At 45.5% G+C, this 22,488-nt stretch overlaps 2 protein-coding genes, 1 long non-coding RNA gene and 4 other non-coding genes across 8 annotated transcripts; 6 read left to right on the forward strand and 1 right to left on the reverse strand.

Annotated features, from left to right (window-relative positions):
• The first annotated feature begins 61 nt into the window (after nucleotides 1-61).
• LOC143837682 (digestive cysteine proteinase 1-like) lies at nucleotides 62-10,796 on the forward strand. The gene is made up of 11 exons (XM_077337767.1): nucleotides 62-203; nucleotides 506-565; nucleotides 1,814-1,906; nucleotides 2,656-2,828; nucleotides 3,300-3,540; nucleotides 4,020-4,221; nucleotides 4,488-4,681; nucleotides 5,213-5,304; nucleotides 6,584-6,745; nucleotides 8,176-8,365; nucleotides 10,313-10,796. Exons 1-11 carry the CDS (start codon nucleotides 161-163, stop codon nucleotides 10,498-10,500), a joined length of 1,638 nt encoding a protein of 545 aa, XP_077193882.1. The 5' UTR covers nucleotides 62-160; the 3' UTR covers nucleotides 10,501-10,796.
• Nucleotides 1,655-16,012, reverse strand: LOC143837683 (uncharacterized). The gene is made up of 3 exons (XR_013231053.1): nucleotides 15,881-16,012; nucleotides 13,221-13,346; nucleotides 1,655-2,070 (listed from the first exon to the last, which is right to left on the reverse strand). It is a non-coding gene; the product is annotated as an uncharacterized LOC143837683 (long non-coding RNA).
• A 92-nt stretch (nucleotides 16,013-16,104) lies between these two features.
• Nucleotides 16,105-22,409, forward strand: LOC143837686 (uncharacterized). 2 transcript variants are annotated; one of them, XM_077337769.1, is made up of 6 exons: nucleotides 16,105-16,164; nucleotides 18,040-18,540; nucleotides 19,373-19,441; nucleotides 19,941-20,028; nucleotides 20,323-20,452; nucleotides 22,208-22,409. In XM_077337769.1, exons 2-6 carry the CDS (start codon nucleotides 18,520-18,522, stop codon nucleotides 22,392-22,394), a joined length of 495 nt encoding a protein of 164 aa, XP_077193884.1. In that variant the 5' UTR covers nucleotides 16,105-16,164; nucleotides 18,040-18,519; the 3' UTR covers nucleotides 22,395-22,409. The 2 variants fall into 2 exon arrangements, with proteins under 2 accessions (XP_077193884.1, XP_077193885.1); XM_077337770.1 differs by lacking the exon at nucleotides 22,208-22,409 and adding an exon at nucleotides 20,830-22,201.
• LOC143839208 (small nucleolar RNA SNORA16B/SNORA16A family) lies at nucleotides 18,723-18,866 on the forward strand. The gene has a single exon (XR_013231663.1). It is a non-coding gene; the product is annotated as a small nucleolar RNA SNORA16B/SNORA16A family (small nucleolar RNA).
• Nucleotides 19,498-19,629, forward strand: LOC143839210 (small nucleolar RNA SNORA44). The gene has a single exon (XR_013231665.1). It is a non-coding gene; the product is annotated as a small nucleolar RNA SNORA44 (small nucleolar RNA).
• Nucleotides 20,136-20,269, forward strand: LOC143839211 (small nucleolar RNA SNORA61). Its single transcript, XR_013231666.1, has one exon. It is a non-coding gene; the product is annotated as a small nucleolar RNA SNORA61 (small nucleolar RNA).
• LOC143839219 (small nucleolar RNA SNORD99) lies at nucleotides 21,525-21,598 on the forward strand. The gene has a single exon (XR_013231673.1). It is a non-coding gene; the product is annotated as a small nucleolar RNA SNORD99 (small nucleolar RNA).
• Nucleotides 22,410-22,488: the final 79 nt, after the last annotated feature.

A 22,488-nucleotide genomic window follows, 5' to 3' on the forward strand; every position in this document is an offset into this window, starting at 1 on the left:
AGCCTTTCCCAGCCCTGTTCTAGAATTCTGTAACCTCACTGATCCCACCTTTAGGGAGGGCCCAACTTGAACCATTGGCTAACTGGCCTCCGCTTAACCAAGTTGCTCCTTTTTAAGGGGCTTTCAAGGGCAGTGTGTCTGCTCAGCAAATGCTACAAGAATGGGGATGCTGGAGGGTGTCATGTTGTGGGCTTGTTTCCTTGGTAAGTCTGTCTGTATGATCCTAGAGGTTAGCTGCATGGTGAGCAAGCGCTGAATGGGGATTAAATGAAGCCCTCTTGGGTGGGAGAGAGCTATGGGCATACATGGCGAGTTGTGTCTTGGCGTGATTTTTTTCTTAGGTAAACACAAACCAAAGACTCAGGTTCCGTTTCTTTCATCATTCTGTGTTGTTTTGCATCTCTTTCACTGGGGAAAAAATCATTGCAAGCTCAAATCTTTCGCTGAAAACTCAGGAATAAAACAATATGACCTATTAAAATCAAGCTAATTTTTTCTGTTTCAGCAATGGAATGCAAACCTCTGCAGACGGTTCTCAAGTTTGGGGATGCCTACTGGGCCACAGGTAACACTGGGCTCCTGGTACCTTCGCATGTGTGCTTCAATGCCAATTTAGTGATTTGTTCTAGGGTTGTCAGCTCCCAGTTAAGGAAAACCCGGAGATTTGGGGGGTGGAAGCTGCAGAGGGTGGATTTGTGAGGGGAGGGATGTCAATTGGGCATATTGCCATACAGTCCACCTGGGGACTATGTTTTTCCAGGGAGACTGATCGCTGTTGCTTGTAGATAGGTCTCCCCTGCAGGCTGGCAATCCTAATTTGTTCTCGGAGATGCATTAGGGATTTGTGATATGTGGATGGGAGGAAAGTCTGTTATGCATCTCAGCATTTCTCACATCTCAACAGATGTCCCAGGGGGAGGGATATTCCAAGTTTTCAACCATCAGGAAGAAATACTACAAATAAACTTTTCACTAGGGGAGGGGGCTATGGAACAGACCTGATTCTACCAGCTGTAGGGCCCAATGTTTATACTACATGGTTCAGGCCAGTGTTATCTGAGCAGACCCCTTCCAGGTGATGAAGAAGGGGACAATTTCTATACTTCTGAAAGCCAAAATATGATCAAGTATTTGCGCAAGAGCAGAGTGAGTGACCTGTGACCTGGAAGGTCATGAATTCAGACTTTGTGCCCTGCCTTTGTGCAAATCAGAACAGACCATGTGCTTTGTGACAAACCTCACTATATTTCCAGAGGCCAGTGCTAAGGTTCCGAGATGGGAAATTCCTGGAGATTTTGGAGGAGGGTGGGGTTTGGGAAGGGGAGGGACTTCAGCTGGGTATAATGCCATAGAGTCCATCTTCCAAAGCAGTCATTTTCTCTAGGGCAGGGGTGACCAAACTATGGCTCTCCAGATATCCCTATGCTGGCAGGGGCTGATGGGAATTGTAGTCCACTGGAGAGTAACAGTTTGGCCACCCCTGCTCTAGGGGAAATTGTCTCTGTAACCTGGAGATAGGGTTGCCAGCTTTGAGTTGGGAATAATAGGAGAATTTTGAGGTGGAGTCTGGGGACAATGGGGCTTAGGGACCTTGGTGGAGTGTAATGCCATACAAATCCATCCTCCAAAGCAGCCACTTTCTCCAGAGGAATTGTGATTTTTGTTATCTGGCAATTGGTAAAAGTGGGATGTCCCCAGGCTCCACCTGTAGGTTGGCACCCAACCTGGAGACCATTTTGTAATTCTACCTGGCGACTGACAACCTTATCTCTGTTTCCAGGCTAACTAGTTCCAACCCTCTTCCTTCCTACAGGGGTTTTGAAACTGCCTTATGCTGAAATAGAGGAGCCCTTTGAGGCCTGGTTCAACACGACAGAAGGAAACAGCCGGATCCAGTATTATCATGGTATGTAGAGTGGCCTAATGAAAACGTTATTGCTCCGTATGCAGAAATCTGTCTTTTCCCACAAGCATGTTTAGCGCAGGTGACTTGGGCACTACAGCATAAAGTTTGCCTTCACTGGTTGTTTCTTGAAGCAGGGGCTCTTCACAGCATAAACACAGATTGCTCTGCAGGGAGAAAATTGGGGTGGGAAGAATGGAGGAACAATTTCAAGTAGAAACATAGGGGGGAAAGTATAAAGTACCCTCTCCCCTGCTATCTCTAGCAACAGCTCCCTCCCCAAACTCCCCTATTCTGAATCTCCTGTCTACAACAGTCTTTCCTGCTTTTCCCCCATAGTTCTTGCTTCCCTTATTTTCTCCCCTGTGAGGTAGATTAACTGAACCACTGATCTGTATGTATGAGTGGGGATATGTGTAGCCCCCAACCTCCTGGTCTGCCTTGTTTACCAATGTGTCACACTGGCTTTCCACCAAAGGAACATGCCAATGGCCTGATATATTTGTACCCTACTTTTATCTTCAATAGGACCCCAAGGGGCTTGCAATCCAGTGAGGTATGTGTGAGAGAGAGAGAGAGAGAGAGAGAGAGAGAGAGGGAGGGGGTGCTATAAGTATGTGTCCTTATTATAAAGAAATTTGGCTTGGCACAAGAGACAGGGTGGGCTGGAAATTCTCATTAAATAAAGAGTGGGTGTGTTTTCCAAGGCAATGAAATCATCATCCATGAACATATTTCTCTTCTTGCATCAGGCCAGGTCATCACTTACCAGCTTGGCTCCTGGCAGCCTTTTGGTGCCAGCTTCAAGATCACCCCAGAAACCACAGAAACCAGCCTGAATATCAGGAAATGCTTCCAGGTCAATGGCACATCTGAGTTACCCATTAGGCCTCAAAATGTCTTCCCTGCCCTAACAGAGTTCCAGGTGAGTGCCTCAGGATCCTCCTCTCTGTTGAGGAGCATTGGGGTAGTGATGGCACCTGCTGGAGATTCATGGAGCCTTCATTTCACTATCTGACAAATGATTCAAAACAGCCCAGGCTCCACTTCTGTATGGGACCAGCTGCAGGTATGGGACCAGCTGATATCAACTACAGCCTGTGCGTTTTCTGTTTAGCTTCTCTTCTGTGGAATGGGCTCCCTGAGGACTTATGGGAGGGGTGCCATCTCTAGAAATGTTTCAGAGACTCTGCAAAACCATTTCATTTCCCCGGGCTTTTAATGGCGGCATCTGTTAGAGGGGAAGAATTATTTGTGGTTATGTTTTATTCTGTATGTTTTAAATGGTGATTTGTTAGTTTGTTTTGTTCTTTGAGCAAGAAGGAAATGTGGAGTATAAGTATTAAATTAAGTAAACACTTCATTCTCTTCGTTCCTCTCCCACTGCTGCTTCCAGGCTGTACGGCAGGAAATCTACCATGGACGGAATTGCACAGTACTGGAGACTGTGTCACACTGGGGCAAGAAGAAAAACATCTACACATTATGGGTGGCAGATACTCCCACTGGGCTTGTGCCTGTACATTATGAGATGTCAGGATACAACACCCTCTTGGGCTCCCACTACGACAAGTATGAGATTGATTACACCAGCTTTTCTCAGAGCATTCCACCTAATGTCTTCGATCTCCCTCATGGTATGTGCAAAATAATACTGCTCCTATGATTCTGGGTGCCAAATTGACCCCCCCCCTCTGTTGTTTCTGACAAGGAAGTTGGATGTTCAAACAGCACCAGAAGTTTTATTGTTGTTTTAGCAACACTACCATGTGGTCCTTTAGTCACCCAGTGGCCAGCTTTTCTCTTGCTTTGCTCTGATCTTTTCAAAACATGGCTTGATACTATCTATTTTTGGAAAATCAATAGTCAAAGCATGCTTGCATGCTATGTGAATGGGAAGCTGTACATCTTGGAAGGTCCTACTGACATCAGCACCACTTTAATTTCTCAGCTTCCTTCAGCTGCGCCTTCCCCAGCCCTAAAAGACTTCAAAAAAAATCAGTAATCACTTCTACAAAGTTAGCATGTCACGGCTGGTTGAGGTTCTCCTCAACACATGGCAAGCCAGAGGGAACTGAAGAACACAGCCCCAGTCACCTTTTCGTTTCTTTCACAGACCTCAAGTGTGAAAAGTGGCCGACATCAGCTCCAGAGCATCAGATCCTGGCCAATCCCATACAGGAATTTGTTGGGACTGCTGGAGAGATAAGCAGTCACCATGAGCATCTTTTTCAGCGTTACAAGACAAAATTTGGGAAGACCTACAACAGTGAGAAGGAGATGGAGCACAGGAAGCACAACTTCATACATAACATGAGGTACAGAAGGTGATGGCAGAGATGAAGAGTAGCAAGACCTAGGGATACCAGCCTCCAGGTGGGACCTGGGGATCCTCCAGAATTACAGCTCAAGATCATTTTGGCCCAAGATCATCTAGCGAGCTTCATGGCCTGGGGAACTTCAATGGGAACTTGAACCCCAGGTCCCAGGCCAGTACCATAACCACTATACCACAGTGACTCTTGTACCATTGGTGTGCCTGAAAAATTGTGGGTTTTGAAGGCTCCTTTTTGTTTCCTCCCAGGTATGTTCACTCCAAGAACCGAGCCAACCTGTCCTACAAACTGGCTGTGAACCATCTGGCTGATCACACCGCAGAGGAGTTGGCAGTGCTAAGAGGAAGGCTAAAAACCGGGGGCCGTAATAATGGGTGGCCTTTCCCATCACAAGGCTATAATGACCTTAACCTGCCAGAGACCTTGGACTGGAGGCTTTTTGGTAAGCATATAGGCATCTCAGGTAGGTAGGGTGTGGGTGGGTGTGTGAGGGAGAGAGAGACCCACAACCTGCAGTCTAAAACAATTTCCTATTCTTGTAATTCTGCCATGTTATTTCCTTGCATTGTATTCATCAGGTAAGTAAACCTTGGAGGAAAATGTCCCATCTAGAGGCTTAATTGATAGAAACTAAAAATCTAATTTGTAAAAATCAGTTGAACCTTTTCATGGTATGGAAGTAAATTGTATCACCTAAAAAATATCCCAATAAGCCTGTATTTAAAAAATTGGACACTTTTCACCAGGCTTGCTAGCAATCCTAAAACCAGGCCTCAGCTTGCATGTTAGCTTAAGAGTAAGAGGACTCTGGCTCTTTAAAGTCCAAGCTCATGGTTTGATCCAAGTATATAATTCTACTCCTTTGCCCATTTGCACAATGAAAGCTGCAATCTTGGGGAATTGCTTTTAAATATTAGATTGTGACCATGGTGTGTTGACATCTGTCCTTACTTTACTCTGGCTATGGATGAAGGTGCTGTGACCCCTGTCAAAGACCAGGCTGTCTGTGGATCCTGCTGGAGTTTTGCTGCCACTGGAGCCCTGGAGGGAGCCCTCTTCCTCAAGGTGAGAGGCCAGGGACTTGAAGACAGAAAGAGCCATCTAGACACCAGACCAGAGTAGCTTCAGAAAAATTGCAGTATTATGTGCCTTCATAAAGGGGGGGGGTGATGAAGACAACCAGAAGACCCTTAAACCAGAAAGGCCAAACCTGTACAGATTGGCCTATAGATGGCACTATAACTGCCCACCAGCAATTAGCATTCACAGCTACACTGCCCCCAAGCATGGGGGTTCTGCTTAGCCTTCAGAATCACAACTGACAGATTTCCCCCCCCCCTGCACAAATCTCTTTTAAAGCCATATTAAGCAAGCAGTCAACATGGCATCTTGTAGCAGCGTGTTCTTACAAAAGGTTGCCAGCTCCCAGTTGTGAATTCCTGGAGATTTTGAAGTGTAGCATTGGGAGGGGGGTGGGTTAGGGAAAGCTCTTGGTGCAGGATAGTGCCATACAATCCATCTACCAAAGGAGCCATTTTCTCAGTGGAACTGATCTCTGTAGTCCGCAGGTCAGTTAACTTTCCAAGAGATCTCCAGCCCCCAACCTGGAGGCTGGTAGATCTAGTACCACAGCTAGTTATGGGAGGGAGGGAGATTGGGGGATGGAGGATAAGACCTGAAAATGATTAGCTGCAATCTTCTATGTAACCTCAAATTAGGAGGTCTAGAGCAGGGGTAGTCAAACTGTGGCCCTCCAGATGTCCATGGACTACAATTCCCATAAGCAAATGCTGACAGGTGCTCATGGGAATTGTAGTCCATAGATATCTGGAGGGCCGCAGTTTGACTACCCCTGCTCTAGAGTCTTATAAGATTTAACATCTCATGTGAGCTTCTGGATGTATATATGTGTGTATACACACACACATTTTCTCCAAGTTAGGCTTAATTTATAGAGACCCCTCCCCTTCCCCAGCCAGGCTCTTTTTTCTAGGCTGAAAAGGCACGAACACTATACACTTAGGAAAGAGGCTTTAACCCCCCACCCCCATCGTCAGAGGGGCTGCACAGTCGGATCCTTCCTAGTCAAAAGTATCTCTGCACATACAAATCTAACATGATGAGCCTCCCTGAGTGGTATCTGTCTTTCGCTATACAAAGGAGCTTTTCGCCTCCAATCCGACTTCTATTCACACACACCCTGTCTTCATACATAACTTGTTGCACAACTCGTGGGACTGTCCCTAAGTGTACACTATCAGTAGTTAAGAAGTCATCCCTGATGATCTGTCCATTGAGCTGTGATAGTTTGACTAAGGATACTTCTTTTCTCCCTTTCCCTCAGACTGGAGTGCTGACGCCACTGTCTCAGCAAGCTTTAATTGACTGTTCCTGGGGCTTTGGAAACCACGCTTGTGATGGTGGGGAGGAGTGGTATGCCTACGAGTGGGTCATGAGACATGGTGGAATTCCTAGCACGGAGTCATATGGGCCTTACATGGGCCAGGTGAGTCCATTGGTGGCTTGATCACCGTCCCATGTTTTTATTTCACAATTCCTCTGAGAAGCTCCGCCCACTTTGCTACAATCCTAAATGACTGATTTATTTATTACTTGGTGTTACGTAGCCAGGTCACCCAAGGATTGTCTGGCAGCCAGCCAAAAGATGTTCAGAGGTGGGTTGCCATTCCTGCCTCTGTGTCATGGCCCCAGCATTCCTTGGAGATCTCCCATCCAAATATTAGTCTTGGTTGACCCTGCTTAGCATCTGGGATCTGACAAGACCATGCTTGCCTTCAGGTAGGTTAGGCCAATAGGGATCGGCCCCAAGGTTACCCAGTTGGGATGCCAGGTTGCTGCCTGTCATGGTGTGGAGCTTCAGGAGTGGAATAAGAGATGGAAGTGATGTTCTGCTACATACCAACATCACATCTGGGCCAAAAACTGAGGATGATGTCAGCACATTGGCAGATGTTCTAGAAACTCTATGGCCATGCCATTGAATTTCTAGAATGTTGGCTGAGCTCATGTCAGAGTTATTGCCTAGCATGTAGAGGAACCTCATTTCTACTGCCCACTGTTCTTCTGCCAGCCCCTTGAGATATGGTTAGGTGGGGGTTTTCAGCAGGAGAATGCCCACCTGACATGAGCATACGGCACCCCTTCTGCCCAGTGTCTGCACAGGGATTTGAAGCTTGGAGGCCAAGCCTGATTCAAACTCTAACCAAAACTCTGCACTGCATTGGGTGTTCCAGTCAAGTCATATGATCAGGGAACAAGTGCATGCAGGTCTACTCTGAACAGCACAACCTAAGCAGAGTTACACCCTTTTGTCCAGAGCTTAGAATTGCAGTGTCCTTTGCCCACTTCTTGTTTTCTCTTTAGAACAGCCTTGTTGATCCTGAGGATAGGGTTGCTAGCCCGTCTGTAAGCTGAGTGTGGCAGCAGGAGAAAAAAAAAAAGCCAGCAGTCAATGGCCAGATGCCAAGAGGGGAACTTGTTAATCTCTAAGGAGCTCCTGGACTCTCATCTAGCTATTCTACTGCAACCAGCATGCAAAAATAATTTGGAGGTTTTCGGAATTGATGCTCCCTTAAGATGCAAAGATGATGTCACCTGAGCATCTTCTGAAGGACCTATTATGATGAAGTGGAGGAATGACACTTTGCTTTGGGGAATAGCCAGGCGGGCACCAGGAAACACCCTGGCAGGTTCCATGGTGCTCATGGGCACCACACTGGAACCACACCTGTAAGGATCTGGAAAACCCATGGCTTCTCTGCATTCCTGTGGAACTGTGACACTCCCCCTCCCCAAGCCACCCCCTAGATTCCTCTCTTGCATGCATCATTAGCAGTTTATAATCCAGAAGGAATTGCGGAACTGTAGGCTCATAATCAAATCTTGCAATAGCTTTCTGCCGTACTTGCTTTCCAGAATGGCTATTGTCACTATAACCGATCAGAGCTGACAGCACAAGTCTCTGGCTATTTCACGGTGGACTCTGGAGACGCCACTGTCCTGAAGGCTGCTCTCTACAAGCATGGCCCTGTGGCTGTGAACCTTGACGCCTCCCACAAATCCTTTGCCTTCTATGCAAATGGCATCTACTATGAACCACAATGTGGTAAGTACAGAATCATAGAATCCTTGAGCTGGAAGTGGCCATACAGACCAAATAATCTAACCCCCTGCTCAATGCAGGATCAGCCTAAAGCATCCATGAAAAGTATCTGTCCAGCTGCTGCTTAAAGACTGCCAGCATGGTTTGGCTCCTGAGCATGAGGTTTCTTCGGTGGGCAGACATATGGGTGGGATGGTTCTACAGGCTTTCACGAACAAGGAGAAGCTGGTACTATATGGAAAGGCTCAAACTTCACCAAAAGGGAGACAAGCCTATGGCTGCTTCTACACTGGCTCCCCCCCCCCCCCCATGCATGCACAAAACACAGCATGCCTCTGCATTTTTTTGGGAACTTTTGAACACGACTTGCAGAGTTCCTGCCTTTGAACTGGATCAAAGGATAACCTCTTCATCTGATTTAACAGAGGAAATGGGGGGGGGGGGCTACAAGCACAGCGTCCTTCTGGATGGCTACCTGCAGCCAATCTAGGGAAGGATGTGGAGGTATGTTTTGTCTTCAAAATGGCAGAACTAAGCCCTGCATTCCTACCCTGCTCCTGTCCTTGGAACCCTTCAGGACTATATAGTTCTTTTGGCAGCTGGATTGTAGAATAGCTTTAATTGCAACTCAGCACGGAAGGGGGGGGAAGGGAGACTGTGAGGGGGGGCACAGTGTGACCAATGGCATTCTGTGCCCCAGGTCTGAGAGGCAGGAGGAAGGATGGCAAGGATAGCATGAATAGCATGGTGATGGGGAATGTGGACACCATCCCAGTCAGCTACCAGCTTACCTGCTGCTGTTTCTGCAGCTGGGTGTGTGTGTGTCTTTTTGCACCTCTCAATAGAAGCATTCTGTGCTTTCGTTTTTCTTAAAAGATGCAATGTTTCGTGTCCATCTTTCTTAAAAGATGCAAGGTTTTTGTCTCTCTGCAGAGTGTCCTTTAAAATTAAAAAATTAGGCTGACTGCATGTACTTGTGTGAACATGAATAGCATCTCTTTGCTCTGGGTTCCTGCAATACTTGAGGACTTTTTGCAATAACCAATATTGGAAGAGGTCTTTGTGCAGGATTGAACGATCTGGAAATTACATGAAACCATCCCATGCTTTTTGCCATTTTCTGAGCCTTCAGTGAACAGCAATCCCATTCTTTCCCTTTCCGTCACGGTCTTTCATAACCAGAGGACTAGAACCTTTGTGGCTGCTTTAAAAAAGAAACCTGAAATTCTTCAGAGGCCAAATTTAATCATTTGTTCTCCAGTCTTGCAACCATGTAGAAGGCAGGGCCAGTTTATCTGTGTAGCACATGTAGCTTCCAGGAGCCCCACAAGATGCCTTCTTTCCCCGTGGATAAGAGCCATAGCCCCTCTCCTTCCCCGCTTTCACTCTTTAAGAGCAGGGGACACACCTTTCCACTGTTGGGGGCCTTTCCATGGTCATTTTAAGACATCCAACAAGGCAGTGGTGCAGATGGGATGAGGCTCTTACTCCTTCCTTACCTGCCATCTTCCCGCTTTATCTTGGAAAGAAAAGGCAGGGAACAGCAGTGTTTAAACCCTCCTCCCATCCTTCCCCTCCCTTAAAAGAAATCCTGAAAGCTGCCTCTTTTACTGAAGAAAATTTTGTGTCTTTTGAGCATAAGAAGAGCTGTTTTTTATATCCCGCTTTTCACTACCCAAGGGAGTCTGAAAGGGGCTTACAATCGCCTACCCTTCCTTTCCTCATAACCTTGGGGTAGGTGGGGCTGAGAGAGCTCTGAGAGAACTGTGACTGGCTCAAGGTCACCCAGCTGGCTGCATGTGGAGGAGTAATGGGGAATCCAACCTAGTTCTCCAGATTAGAGGCTGCTGTTCTTAACCAAGAAGGCTACAATAACAGCCCGATCTTTTCTCAAAAGTACCACTCCAAGGGGAGAGTCACGAGCGGCTCCTTTCCCATTTTTCCCTTCAGGAAACAGGACCACGGAGCTGGATCATGCTGTCCTTGCAGTCGGCTATGGGGTTCTCCAGGGGCAGAGCTACTGGCTTATCAAGAACTCGTGGTCCACCTACTGGGGAAACGATGGCTACATTCTCGTCTCCACAAAGGAGAACAACTGCGGGGTAACAACTGCTGCAACCTACCCCGTGCTGGCCTAACCGCCATCAAGAACATGGTGATACACAACTGACCTGCTAACTTTGGAGGTGACAACTGAATAGGATTTTGATAAACCTCAGCATCAGAACTGAACAGGAGACTGTCCCCTCAGAACTGCTCCTCCTAGAATGCGTCACTGTATTGTTGTATGCTTCGAGTTTCAGTTATGTTTTAGGTTTTATACTGTTGGATTGAACATGTTTCTGTAAGTACATTTCCTGGCGTTTGTTGATATTTTCAGTGCATTTTTACAGTTTGGTCTGAAAGACCGCAAATAAATTTGATATTGTTGTTATATGCTCTATTGTGCTGAATCCTGCAAATCTGGCAACCTCTGGGCTTTCCCCAAATGCAAGGAATCTTCCCTTAATGCAAGTGATGAGGGAACTTTCTTGCGGTGGGGAAAAGCAACATCATTCACAGATCAGATGCACATGAGCCTGCCCAAAAATGTCCTGTGGAATGAAGGTACTGTGATTCAGTCTATATCCTGTATCCTCATGGCTCGATATCTTTAGCCATTTGACCATTAATACAAGTTCCTGTATTTGGTATGTAACAAACAACATAATGTAGCCACAGGTCTCTGGCTATTTCACTGTGGACTCTGGAGATGCTTTTTCAAACACTTTAAAAGCTCTGCTGGGTTGCATCAATGGTTCATCTAGTCTAGGGAAGTAAACATTCCCTGGAGGCCTGCATTGGGACCAGTGTTATTTAATTTCTTCATACATGATCTGGAATAAGAACATATCATCAGAAGAGCCCTGTGGGATCAGGCCAATAAGCCATCTAATTCAGCATCCTGCCCGCCCACCATAAATAACCAGATGCTCTGGAAGGCTCACAACCAGGAAGACAAAGACCCAAGCCTCCCCCCCAGTGTTGCCCCCCCAGTCAAATGTACACTGCCCTTTGAACAAGAGTTTCCATTTAGCCCAACACAGCTCCTTGTCACTGACATATCCATCCTCTGTTCACTGTGTTGTGGAGGATGGAACAAAGAATCGCTGCACCCAGGCACCAGAAAACTTTTGAAGATGATGATCTGAATTGTTAGGGATTTGGGTACGTATTCCAGACTCCCCTTTCCGTATTTTCCTGCTGTTATTGACTTCTACAATAAATTGTATGGGGAAAGCATCTGCATTATGTGTTTCAAGGTTACTAATTTTTAAGAGCCATGTCTCAAAGGGCAGAGCAAAACAATTTTGCAATCTCACACAATTCTTTATTCTGTGCTAGCAATAAGATGGAAACCTGTTTCTACAGTCAGACTAAATGATGCACTACAAACAAAATGCACACAGATGATGAGCTATGGGCTTACATTTCTCATGTCTGCAGAGCTAGACTGTGCATAATTCATGGGTGAGAAGCTGACACGAATCCCAGCTGTCACCAGCATGTGCCTGTTACTTTCCCCATGGTGTGTATGATTTACATGAGCCCATGAAATGTTACTGTGCAAACCACACTGAAACAACGGTGCTCTTTGTAGAGTTCCACTGCAGTGTCCAAAGCACTTCTGACTGAGCACAGTGGAGCTCTGAAATGGGTGGCTTATGAGCTCGGCAAGTGGCTGTGCTGAGCTAAAGGCCAACAGATCAGAATGTTCTAGCCAGAACAGCACATCAAAGGTTTTGAACAGCTCAGACCCTTCACAGCTACAAAAAGAAGGTGCTATCTCTCTGGCCCTGCTGTGTTTACTGAACTGGGCCAAAAGCCCCCTCTTAATGTTCCTAATCATCACCTTGCCAGGGTATCTAAGAGAGGAAGTCACGTTTTTGCTGCTGCATACAACAAATCTAAGGCTGCATATGGCAACTCATGCTTTTCATATTTGTATTGCATATTCTTATATATATCCTCAGCTCTGCTTAGCTTCTCTGTGAATTCTCTAAGTATTCTCACCAGGTATGAAGGTTTGCTCTTCAGCACCAGCATCTGATTGTTGTTCAGTACAGCCAATATCTCACAGGCCTTGATGGCTTCCTTTACAATGGCCTTTATGCATGGGAGCTGTGGAACAGTGTACTCTATGCTTCTCTCTGCCAACACTTCCAAGGTAATAATTCTCACCTCTCCACAGAGGCAACTCATTGGGAAATCTCTGTCAGTTACTGAAAGCAAAGTATAACCTTCCCTGATCCACTTCTTGCTTAATCACATGGTGTTGACTAGCCAGACAATTCCCACATGCAGCCGGCAGTTCACCATCTCTTTTATTCTGTCCTGATAATTACAAGGACATAAATGAATGAGCATGAAAAGAGTGAGAATTCCTCACGGTGGCTAAACAGATGCCCTGAAATATCCAAAAGCCTTTCCTTCTTCTGACACTCCCTAGCAGGTAATATTCAGAGGTACACTGCCTCTCACCATAGTAGCTAATAATCTTTCTTCTTTATTATTAAGCTTCTACAACAAAAGATCTCGTGCTTAAAACCAATACATCCCAACAGGGTAAAAACCAACGTTACACACCATGACCAAGTGGGCAAAAAGCAAAATACAGAACAATAAAACACATCTCAAAACTCTAAAGCAGACTGGATAAAATAAATGAGTTAACCCAGACAATTTCTCATATGGTCAGCAGGATGAAACTCATTCTAGCAGCATTTTAAAGAGACCATTAGTGTCAAATATTTTGCAACAGGTCAAGTTATTTCTGGATCAAGATTTGCTAACAATAAAGGTATCACCCAAAACTCACCTGGAAGTTGATATCTGGACAGAACAGGGGTAATCCAGAAAGCCCAAGGGACAGTCCTTTGATCAGCAAATAACAAAAAGTGGTCTACGGTCTCTATTGCACCAGGTACACAGCCACAGAAGCAGCCTGAAAATGGGAATTTAGCAAATCATCTTCTGATTCATTCTGACAAGAAGCTGCATCATAAAAGCAAACCTACAGCTAAGGATTGTGAGCAGTTTCAAATAGGAGGGAAGGGTCATAGAGAGAGGAATCCCCAGTGCAGAAGTGGAGTATATACACCTTGCCAGTATTAGCGTGCTGGCATGGTAAAAGCTAGTCATCTTCATCTCAATCAGCTCTGACACTTCCTGGTAAGTGTTCTCTGTTATAATGTAAACCGCCCTGAGCCTCCGGGGAGGGCGGTATAGAAGTATGATAAATAAATAATCCACATTCCTCAGCTTTACAAAGGAAAGAGACTCAACCCTATCATCTACACACCACACCCAAACACTTCTGAAATTGTCTTCCTTTAAAAGGTGCAAAAGTCCCCTTTGGGCATTTGGGCAGTGAAAAAAGGACCTTCAGTGACAGACTAGAGGCAGAAATCCAAGTGGTGGACTTGAATGAACAATGTGTACACTCTAAGTGCAGTTCCTAAAACATAGCTAGACATTCCTGCCACCCCTCATAGGAACTGTAGAGGTACATAAATCAGAGACTCAGAAACTCCACTCATCCAAATGCCTTTCCCAAACAACAGCTGGGAAAATTATTTTAGCATTAAAAGCCTTACTGGCTGCAGGGATGTATTGACCTCTTTTGAAACAGAAGAACCTTAAAAGAGTGTTTGCCTTGGTCCTGGCAATTTCACTGAGCGATCATGGGTTTTCTAGGTGAGATTATGGCTGAAAGTAACTACTCTTCTGTGTAGAACCTGTTCTTTTAGATTTATCATAATTTACAGATAGCCCCTCCTGAATAGAATTATCAATAACTGTATTTAATACCTTATGGCCAGCTTTTGATCTGGATAATAGCACCACGCCATCTGCATTAAAAAGAACAGAGGTTTCATGGCCAGCCAGTAGATGGGCATGAAGTGCTCATTTTTGAAGGTAAGGAATCATGGATCTGTAGTTCTCCAGGGTCTCTCTCTCACACACACTTACACAAACTTTCCTCAGCCCCTGGCACCTAGTTAGAAGAAGACTAAATTGGGAATTAGGGTTCCCAGCTCTGGTTGACAAATTCCTGGAGATGTTGGGAACAGAGCTGGAAGAGAACATGGCTTGGAGTGTGGAAGGGCCTCAGTCAGGTAGAACACCATAAAGTCCATCTTCCAAAGCAGCCATTTTCTCCAGAGCAACCGATCTGCGTAGCTTGGAGATCAGTTGTATTTCTGGGAGATCTCCAACCACCACATGGAGTTTGTTAACCCTCACTGGGATTCACTATAAGGCTTTGACCTAACATGGATTTGGAGTGTTTCACTCCTTTTGTTACTTTTCTTAGCAAAATTAAGACATTATCTAGTTTTTCATCACTAGTTAAGAGTTTCTATTTTTCTTAATTTTAATTTTGCATATTTGCCTTTTATCCAACATTTCCTGCATTTCACAGCTATTTGACATTACTATGTTGTATTTTTTGTGTAACAAGTTTGCACTGTGACAAGTGGGATCTCTAGGCCCCCAAAGTAGATGCTGGAAGAAAGTATTGATGTTCTATTAGTCTCTTGTTCATTTCTACTGGAATTCATTTCAGGCAAACCATAGACAGGTTCCACATAAACAATGTTCTTGGGATGGTCAATGGCAAGGGCTGGGGGCAGGGTTGACAGATCCAGAAATTCCTGGAGATTTCAGGATGATGCCTGGGAAGGATAGGGACCTCAGTGGTGCGTAATGCTATGGAGTTCACACTCCAAAGCAGCTATCAACTCCAGGAGAAATGATCCATTTAGTCTGGATAGGAGCTCTAATTCCAGGGGATTCCCCAAATCCTATCTGGAGGCTGGCATCCCTAGTGCTTCTCGTCTAGGGCTGCCAAGCTCCCCACTGTGTCCACTGGCAAGTGAGTTTTTTTTTTTTGGGGGGGGTAGGCAGGGACTTCAGTGGGGAGCCATAGAGTCAACCCTCCAGAGCATCTATTTTCTTCATGGACTCTGATCTCTGTAGTCTGGGAATGAGCTGTAATTCTGGGGGATCCCCAGGTTCTACCTGGAGAATGGCAATCCTAGGTACCTTGTTAAAAACTAGGAGCAGGGGTAGTCAAACTGCTTCCCTCCAGATGTCCATGGACTACAATTCCCATGAGCCCCTGCCAACAAAAACCAGTTTGGTGTAGTGGTTAGGAGTGCGGACTTCTAATCTGGCATGCCGGGATCAATTCTGCACTTCCCCACATGCAGCCAGCTGGGTGACTTTGGGCTCGCCATGGCACTGATAAAACTGTTCTGACCAGGCAGTGATATCAGGGCTCTCTCAGCCTCAGCCACCTCACGGGGTGTCTGTTGTGGGGAGAGGAATGGGAAGGCGACTGTAAGCCACTTTGAGCCTCCTTCGGGTAGAGAAAAACGGCATATAAGAACCAACTCTTCTTCTAGTCCATGGACATCTGGAGAGCCGTAGTTTGACTACCCCTGAGTAACCATCGAGAGAGAAAAATCAAACCACCTTCCTTTTCTTCGCTCTAATCACCATCGTTCTCACTCTGCAAACTGATAAAAGCTGTTCCTCTGTCTCCTTTCTTTGGCTCTGCTGCTTGCTTTCCCTCGGTCTCAACAAACTAGGCGCCAATGCGTCTAAGAAAACTCCCGGCAACTACATTTCCCGAGAGCCTTTTCAACGTTAAAAAGAGCCAATCAGAGCCGACGGTCGTTGACGTGCTTATAAAAGACCAATCCTGAGGCGTGTATTTCCTTTCGTTCTTTTTCCCTTCATGGTCGAGTTGGGAAGAGGTTAGTAGGGGGCTTGTAATCCATTGCCATCCTTTGGTTTTGGGGGGGAGGGCTAGGTTTACACACTGAGTATCGAGACCCTTAAATAAGTCTGACTCCCCATTGGGTTGTATTTTATTATTAAATTATATATGCTATAATATATTATTAAATTAAAAAGTGAGCAATGATTGCCTGGGAGGATTCTCCAGTTCCTCTTGTACTGGGACTGGGAGGAGGATATCCTTGAACCTGCTGGTTCTGGGACCCGAGCCCAGAAGCCTGTTTTTGCCGTGCCTCTCATTTTAAAACGGGTGTCGTATTCCAGTTGCTGTGACCTCGGAGGAGGGGATCTTGAAGGCCGCAGTGTGCTACTAATTGTAGCAGCAAACGGTCTTCTCTCCCTACCGCGTACCCCTGTGGGTTTCATGCCGGCGCGTTGCAGCCGCACTTCCTGGGAGGGCGGGTTTTGCAAGTTGCTTTGCAGCTTTCTTCAGACATCCTGGCCTTAGCAATCTAAACTGTGCTGCCGAGGCCTAGTAGCTTGTGCGATGGTTCACGCGTGCAGGAGACGGAGGTGGCCCTGCGGTTCACGTGGCCAGAGGGCTTTAAGCTAATTATTGTGAGGCTGGAAAAGGAGCGGCTTGTACGCCGCCCTGGGTTCTACTCTTCCATGTTCTTTGGCCTCTGGCACGTTCTGTTTATTTTTTTCCTTTGTGGGAAGCATTGGGTTGCTCTAGCTTTTGGGGTATCCCTGTAGTGCATCTGGTAATCTTCTGTCCCTTATGGGGCCACCTAGGGTTGCAAGGCAAAGTAGTTTAGGCTGGCCAGGCTGCTTAGCTGGGCTTTGAATCCTGGACTCCTAAAGGCAAGCCCAGCATATTTTTTTTCCTCCCTCCTTTTTCCTCAGTTTGCCATTCCCTTAAGACCTTAAAAGCATTTTGGATGAAAGATTCTTACTTTTACTTTGTAACGTTTAGGACTGAAAGTAGAGCTTAACTCTCCCAAAAGTCAGTGCATTGTAAGCCTGTCCTTGCACATCTTGTAATCTCATCTGGCTACGTGCATGAAGTTAGAGGTGATCCCTGTAGCGGTCTCCTGATTCTCACTGCTGCCTGTTCCGTTTAAGCCAGTGTGGCATTAAGCTTGTTCGTGAGCAGGTTGTACGTCTTCGGACGGGGTGAATCCAGTCCTCAGCTGCACTTATAAATACCTCCCAACATTTATTGAGATACACTTCACTTTTCTTCCCAGTGGTTGCCTTCTTGAATCTTCACAGCAACAGTCCTGTGTGGTCAGTTAGGATGAGGCAAAGGCTAGTTTAAAGTTCACTAGCAAGGGAGACAGCATGGTGTAGCAGTTAAGCCTTCCTTAACCTTTTTACTGTTGAGAAACCCCCAAAACATTCTTCAGGCTTCCAGAAACCCCAGAAGTGGTGCAATGGGGCAGAATATGGTTGGGAAGCATAGTTGTATACATGCCCATCCAAGGCCCCTCGCCTTCTCACTCCTTCCAGGCCTATCATTTTAACACATTTTTAAAATATATTACACATTAACTCCTACCCATTCAGGAAACCCTTCCAGGGCCATCAAGAAACCCCAGGGTTTCACGAAACCCTGAGAGTGGCAGCTTCTAATCTGGACAACCTGATTTTATTTTATGTGTAGACGAAGTTGTGACTAGAGAGATGGTGGTTCAGAATTCCCAGCTTGGCAAAAATCCCTTTCAGGCTTAACCTACCTTTCAGGTGTAGATTTGAAACAAGGGGCCCTGTGTGCCATTATGAGTTCTTTGGTGGAAAGATGGGAGAGCTGCTGATGTATGCCAGAGAAGGTGCAAATATTCAAGTCTAGATGCTTGTGCTAAATAATTCCCTGCTTCCTTGTATTCCAGGTCTCAATGCTGCTGTCATAGCTGTGTTGGAGGAGAGTCCAAATGGCTTGTGAGCTGGTCTGGGCTTCGTCTTCTACCAGAATAACTCAGATAGGCCAGCCCTATCCTCTGAGAAGCAGTGGAAGAATGAGTAGCACTGACCTGTGTAATAAGCTGCTGCTTGGTGAATTAGAAAAGCCTGCATTGGCTCTATATAGTTTTGTTCTGGTGGCCTCATGAGAGCTTCAGCAGAGGCTGCTAACATAATGCTCAAGGGCCACTGGCCGCCCTTCCTCAAAAGTCCCCAAAGTGCCAGCAGGCACTATAATAGGGCAAGGGGACTGCAATAGGGGCTTTGCTGGGAATGCAGAAGTATTTGGCATCTCTTTCCCATGCCCAAATGTAAAGTGGTCCCTGATTTGAAACAACTTTCAAGAAACAACTGGACGGGAGATCGTAACTTTGGTGGCCCTCTATCCTCATCCTTGCCCTTGCCTTAAGATGCAATGGATTTTGCTAACTGTAAGTAGAAATACTGCACGCTTCTGTTTGACAGAATAAGATTGGGGGCCTTGGTGCCGCTTTTCTGATGCATTTTAGCTGCTGTATAGTCCAGTGAGTAAAATAACTGCTGTGTCTGACGTAGTTGTGTTAAATTCCTTTCTAGCCTCTTTCTGTTGAAAGCACCCTCAACAGCTTTCCCCCTCTGGCCCTGTCGAAGCTGCATCTGTCTCTTGTGTGTGGCTGATGTGGTCAAAAAGGTGCCGAAAGCAACTCTCTTCCTTGACGGTCGCTGTTCAGTTGTTCCTCATGTAACTGTCCAGCAACAATTCCAGGGAGATACACATTCTCTCTTGTAGCCATCTGGGTGACCTTGGGCTCACTGCGCAGCACTGATAAAGCTGTTTTGACCTAGCAGTAATATCAGGGCTCTCTCAGCCTCTCTCAGCCTCACCCACCTCACAAGAGTGTCTGTTGTGGGGAGAGGAAAGGGAAGGTGGCTGTGAGCTGCTTTGAGCCTCCTTTAGGTAGAGAAAAGTGGCATATAAGAACCAACTCTTCTTCTAGGAGGCATCACCTGTGTGTCTGCAGAAAACACTGATTCTCTCCATTACTGGATGCTTCCCTTAGAACATCTCAAAGTGCCTTTGTGAAAAAGATTGGGGCCCTGTTGTAATATAAACCATAGGGATAGATCCAGGTGGGTAGCTGTATTGTTCTGAAGTAGCAGGACAAAGTTTGAGTCCAGTGGCACCTTTAAGGCAAGTTTTATTCAAGGGGTGAGCTTTCATGTGCAGACACACTTTGTCAAATACTGATATGTAATGGAATTCCTGTCCATCTCTCCTAACAGGTGGGGAGACAATCTGTCCATAAATTGTCAGAAGCTGCCTTCTTACCACACAGCGTGTTCAGAGCACAGGTGAGAGAGAATCTTCAGTCTTGGTGGGAATGCTTGCTGTCATTCAGACGAACGAAATGCATGTTAACCAAGAGCTGTGGCTTGACAAATAGCTGCTGGATCTCCAACAACATGCAAGAGCATGGTGGGAGGGACTTTGACTCTTCAGACTTGGTTATCTGAGGATGTCACTCGACTCTCCTATACTGCAGTAATCTAGAAGGAATTTATTCCCTTGTAGACTTAAAACTCCATTCTTGATCTCTGTTTGTGCTTGTGGAGGTCGTTTGAGGAAGCTGCAGGATAGAGGCTGTCCCACAAAAGGCAGCATACCTCTCTATTTTTCCCCCTTGGAAATCATGAGGGCTTGAAATTTGGCTTTAGGAAAATGATTGTAGATATTGTTCAAGTCAAAAGCAACCTTACTTGATGTCCTTAAAGAGCCTGAGTGGCTTTGTTAGAGATAACTGCATGTCTTATTACAAAAGTTTGAATGTTGTGTGTATATTTTGAAAATCAGGTCTCCTCCGAAGCCATTCTACAGCTGAAACATGAAATACAGATGTCCTTTTGCAGCAGAGAAGGTTCCCAGCAAATGGGTTTGCAAGGTACAGTTTAGATGGGCAATTTGGTTTAGGGGCAGGTTATTAGTTTTGGGGGCTTCGCTGCGTTTTAAGATTAAGAGATCTGGAATACTAAGATGGGTCATTTCTGATTCCTCCTGATCCCTTTCCCATCAGATCTGAATACTGGTCTTATGGTCAAAAAGGAGGGAAAGTGAAATGCAAGCTGGTCTTTCCCTCTTTATGGGCACACTCCCACATAGAATGAGACTGGCTTGAAACAACTTCTCTGGAACCAAATGAATCAGCATTGCTAATAAGTCTCATTTATACTTTCAGGAGACCTTCCACTGGAACCTGTAAGCTGTGAGGAGGGTGGGAATGGATGTTGCTATGCCTGGATGTTCTTTGCTCCACTCTTTCGAAAAGTGTGGAAGATTCTGAACAGCAGTACAGCTGAGCCACACGGGTAAGAGCCAGTATGGGCACCCATTCACGTGACAAAATGAAAGGAAAAAATTCCAGGTGACAATAGATTTATTTTACAGGGTCCCAATGCAGTTTGTCATGGAGGCTTTGTCAAGGAATCTATAAAAATACACTTTTATATTTAATACACATTTACAAAGACTTCATCATAAATGTATCCCAAAATTATTAAAAACAATATTTAAAATACAGAATCAAAATTGATGTTTACACTCCTGGTGTGTTGTAAACTCCTTAGGGAAGGGTGAAATATCAATGGTGAAGGAGCAGTAGAAGAAAAATTGGTCATTATATCCTGCTTTTCATTGCCTGAAGTCTCAAAGTACCTTACAATCACCTTCCCTTCCCCCACGACAGACACTCTGAGGTAGGGTGAGGCTGGAAGAACTGAGCCTGGCCTGAGATCACCCAACTGACTGCCTGTGGAGGAGACTAGAGACCACCGCCCTTAACCCCTACACCATGCTGGTACAGTATTTACAGTACTGCACTGATCTGGAAATCAGATTCAATTCCCTGTTGTGCCATGGCCTTGAGCCAGCAACATGCAGCTTCATCTACTCCCTAAGGTATTTGAGGGGACAAATGGAGGAAGGGGGTCAGAAGGAGGTTGTAAACTGTTTTGGGATCCCTATTGGATAGAAAGATTGTTTGGTGACAGACTTCTGGCAAAGAGTCCTGTATCCCCACATTGGGGTGTAGGTCTCTGCTGACCTCTTGAGAGCCATCTTGGTTTAGTGGTGGAGAGTAGAAAACTAGTCTGGAGAACTAGGTTTGATTCCCCACTCCTCCACATGCAGCCAGCTGGGTGACATTGGGCCAGTCACATTTCTCACTCAGCCTCACAGAGTATGTGGAGCATGAGAAGGCGATTGTAAGATGCTTTGAGACACCTTTGAGTAGTGAAAAATGGGATACAAAAAGCTGGGTCTTCCTCTTCAGCAAAGCTGACAGCAATGTCTTGTTAGCAATCTGGATTAAGCAGCATGTCAACGGCTACCATATCTGTGTTAAAAACACCTGGTTGGTTTTTGAACCGCATACCACCTATGCCTTGTCTATGATGACTCATGTTTCTTATGGTGACTGCTGGATGAATCCTGCGGATATGGGGCTGAGACAAGGCAGTGGATGACAAGAGTTCCCAAAGGATAAGCCTTTTGGCAAGCTAGCTCCCTTAATAGTTGCTAACTGTGTTTAAAAATATCTGTGCATGAAGCGTGACTACTTGGGAAGGATGAACAAGATCAGGTTAATTTATAGGGTTTAATTTTGCATTGCAGTTTTTCAGGGAACAGGAGGAGAATAACTGCCTCAATCTTGGCTAGTTCTCTGTGAATCTAATTCATATTTTAAGGCATCCAGGATTGTGGCTTGCATCCCATGGCTGTACATTTGCACAGTATTTGGACTGCAAACCTTCCAGTCTTTCAAAATTGACCATTTGTTTTTATTGGATTTTTATACCACTGTTCCCAGCAAGCTGGCTCACAGTGGTTCACAATGAAACATCACAAAACAGCTAAAAACATCATACCACAATACTAATAACTACACAATTAACCATATTTCCACGATATAACAGATAAGATGGCAGTAATAAGATATAAAACTCCTCCTTCCAACACTCATAGCCATGGTCACCAATAGGGTTACAATCATAGTGCAATTGTGTATCTACAGAGTGCAGATAATGGCAAACTTACAGAATTAATACATGCTTGTTTTCCCCTAGGATTTCAAAGGCTTCGCGGGAGTTGATGCTGTCTTCAAAGAAGCTTATGGAATGCAGCATACAATGGAATGCAGCATACAATTTTTGCAACCTTTTTGAATTATGTGGAATTAAAGGATTTTCACTGTATTCCTGTCTGCAGTGTTTATCTTGCTTTCCCCCACAGGACTTTCTGAGTATAAATTAAAAAGCTGTGCTCATATAGGATCTGTGAATTGGATCCCTGGATGCCAGCTGTCTGGCAGTGTGTCTGGTTTCTATTTCTACACAGCAATTCTCAT

This window comes from Paroedura picta, chromosome 5, assembly GCF_049243985.1.
Source record: "Paroedura picta isolate Pp20150507F chromosome 5, Ppicta_v3.0, whole genome shotgun sequence".
Taxonomy (NCBI): domain Eukaryota; kingdom Metazoa; phylum Chordata; class Lepidosauria; order Squamata; family Gekkonidae; genus Paroedura; species Paroedura picta.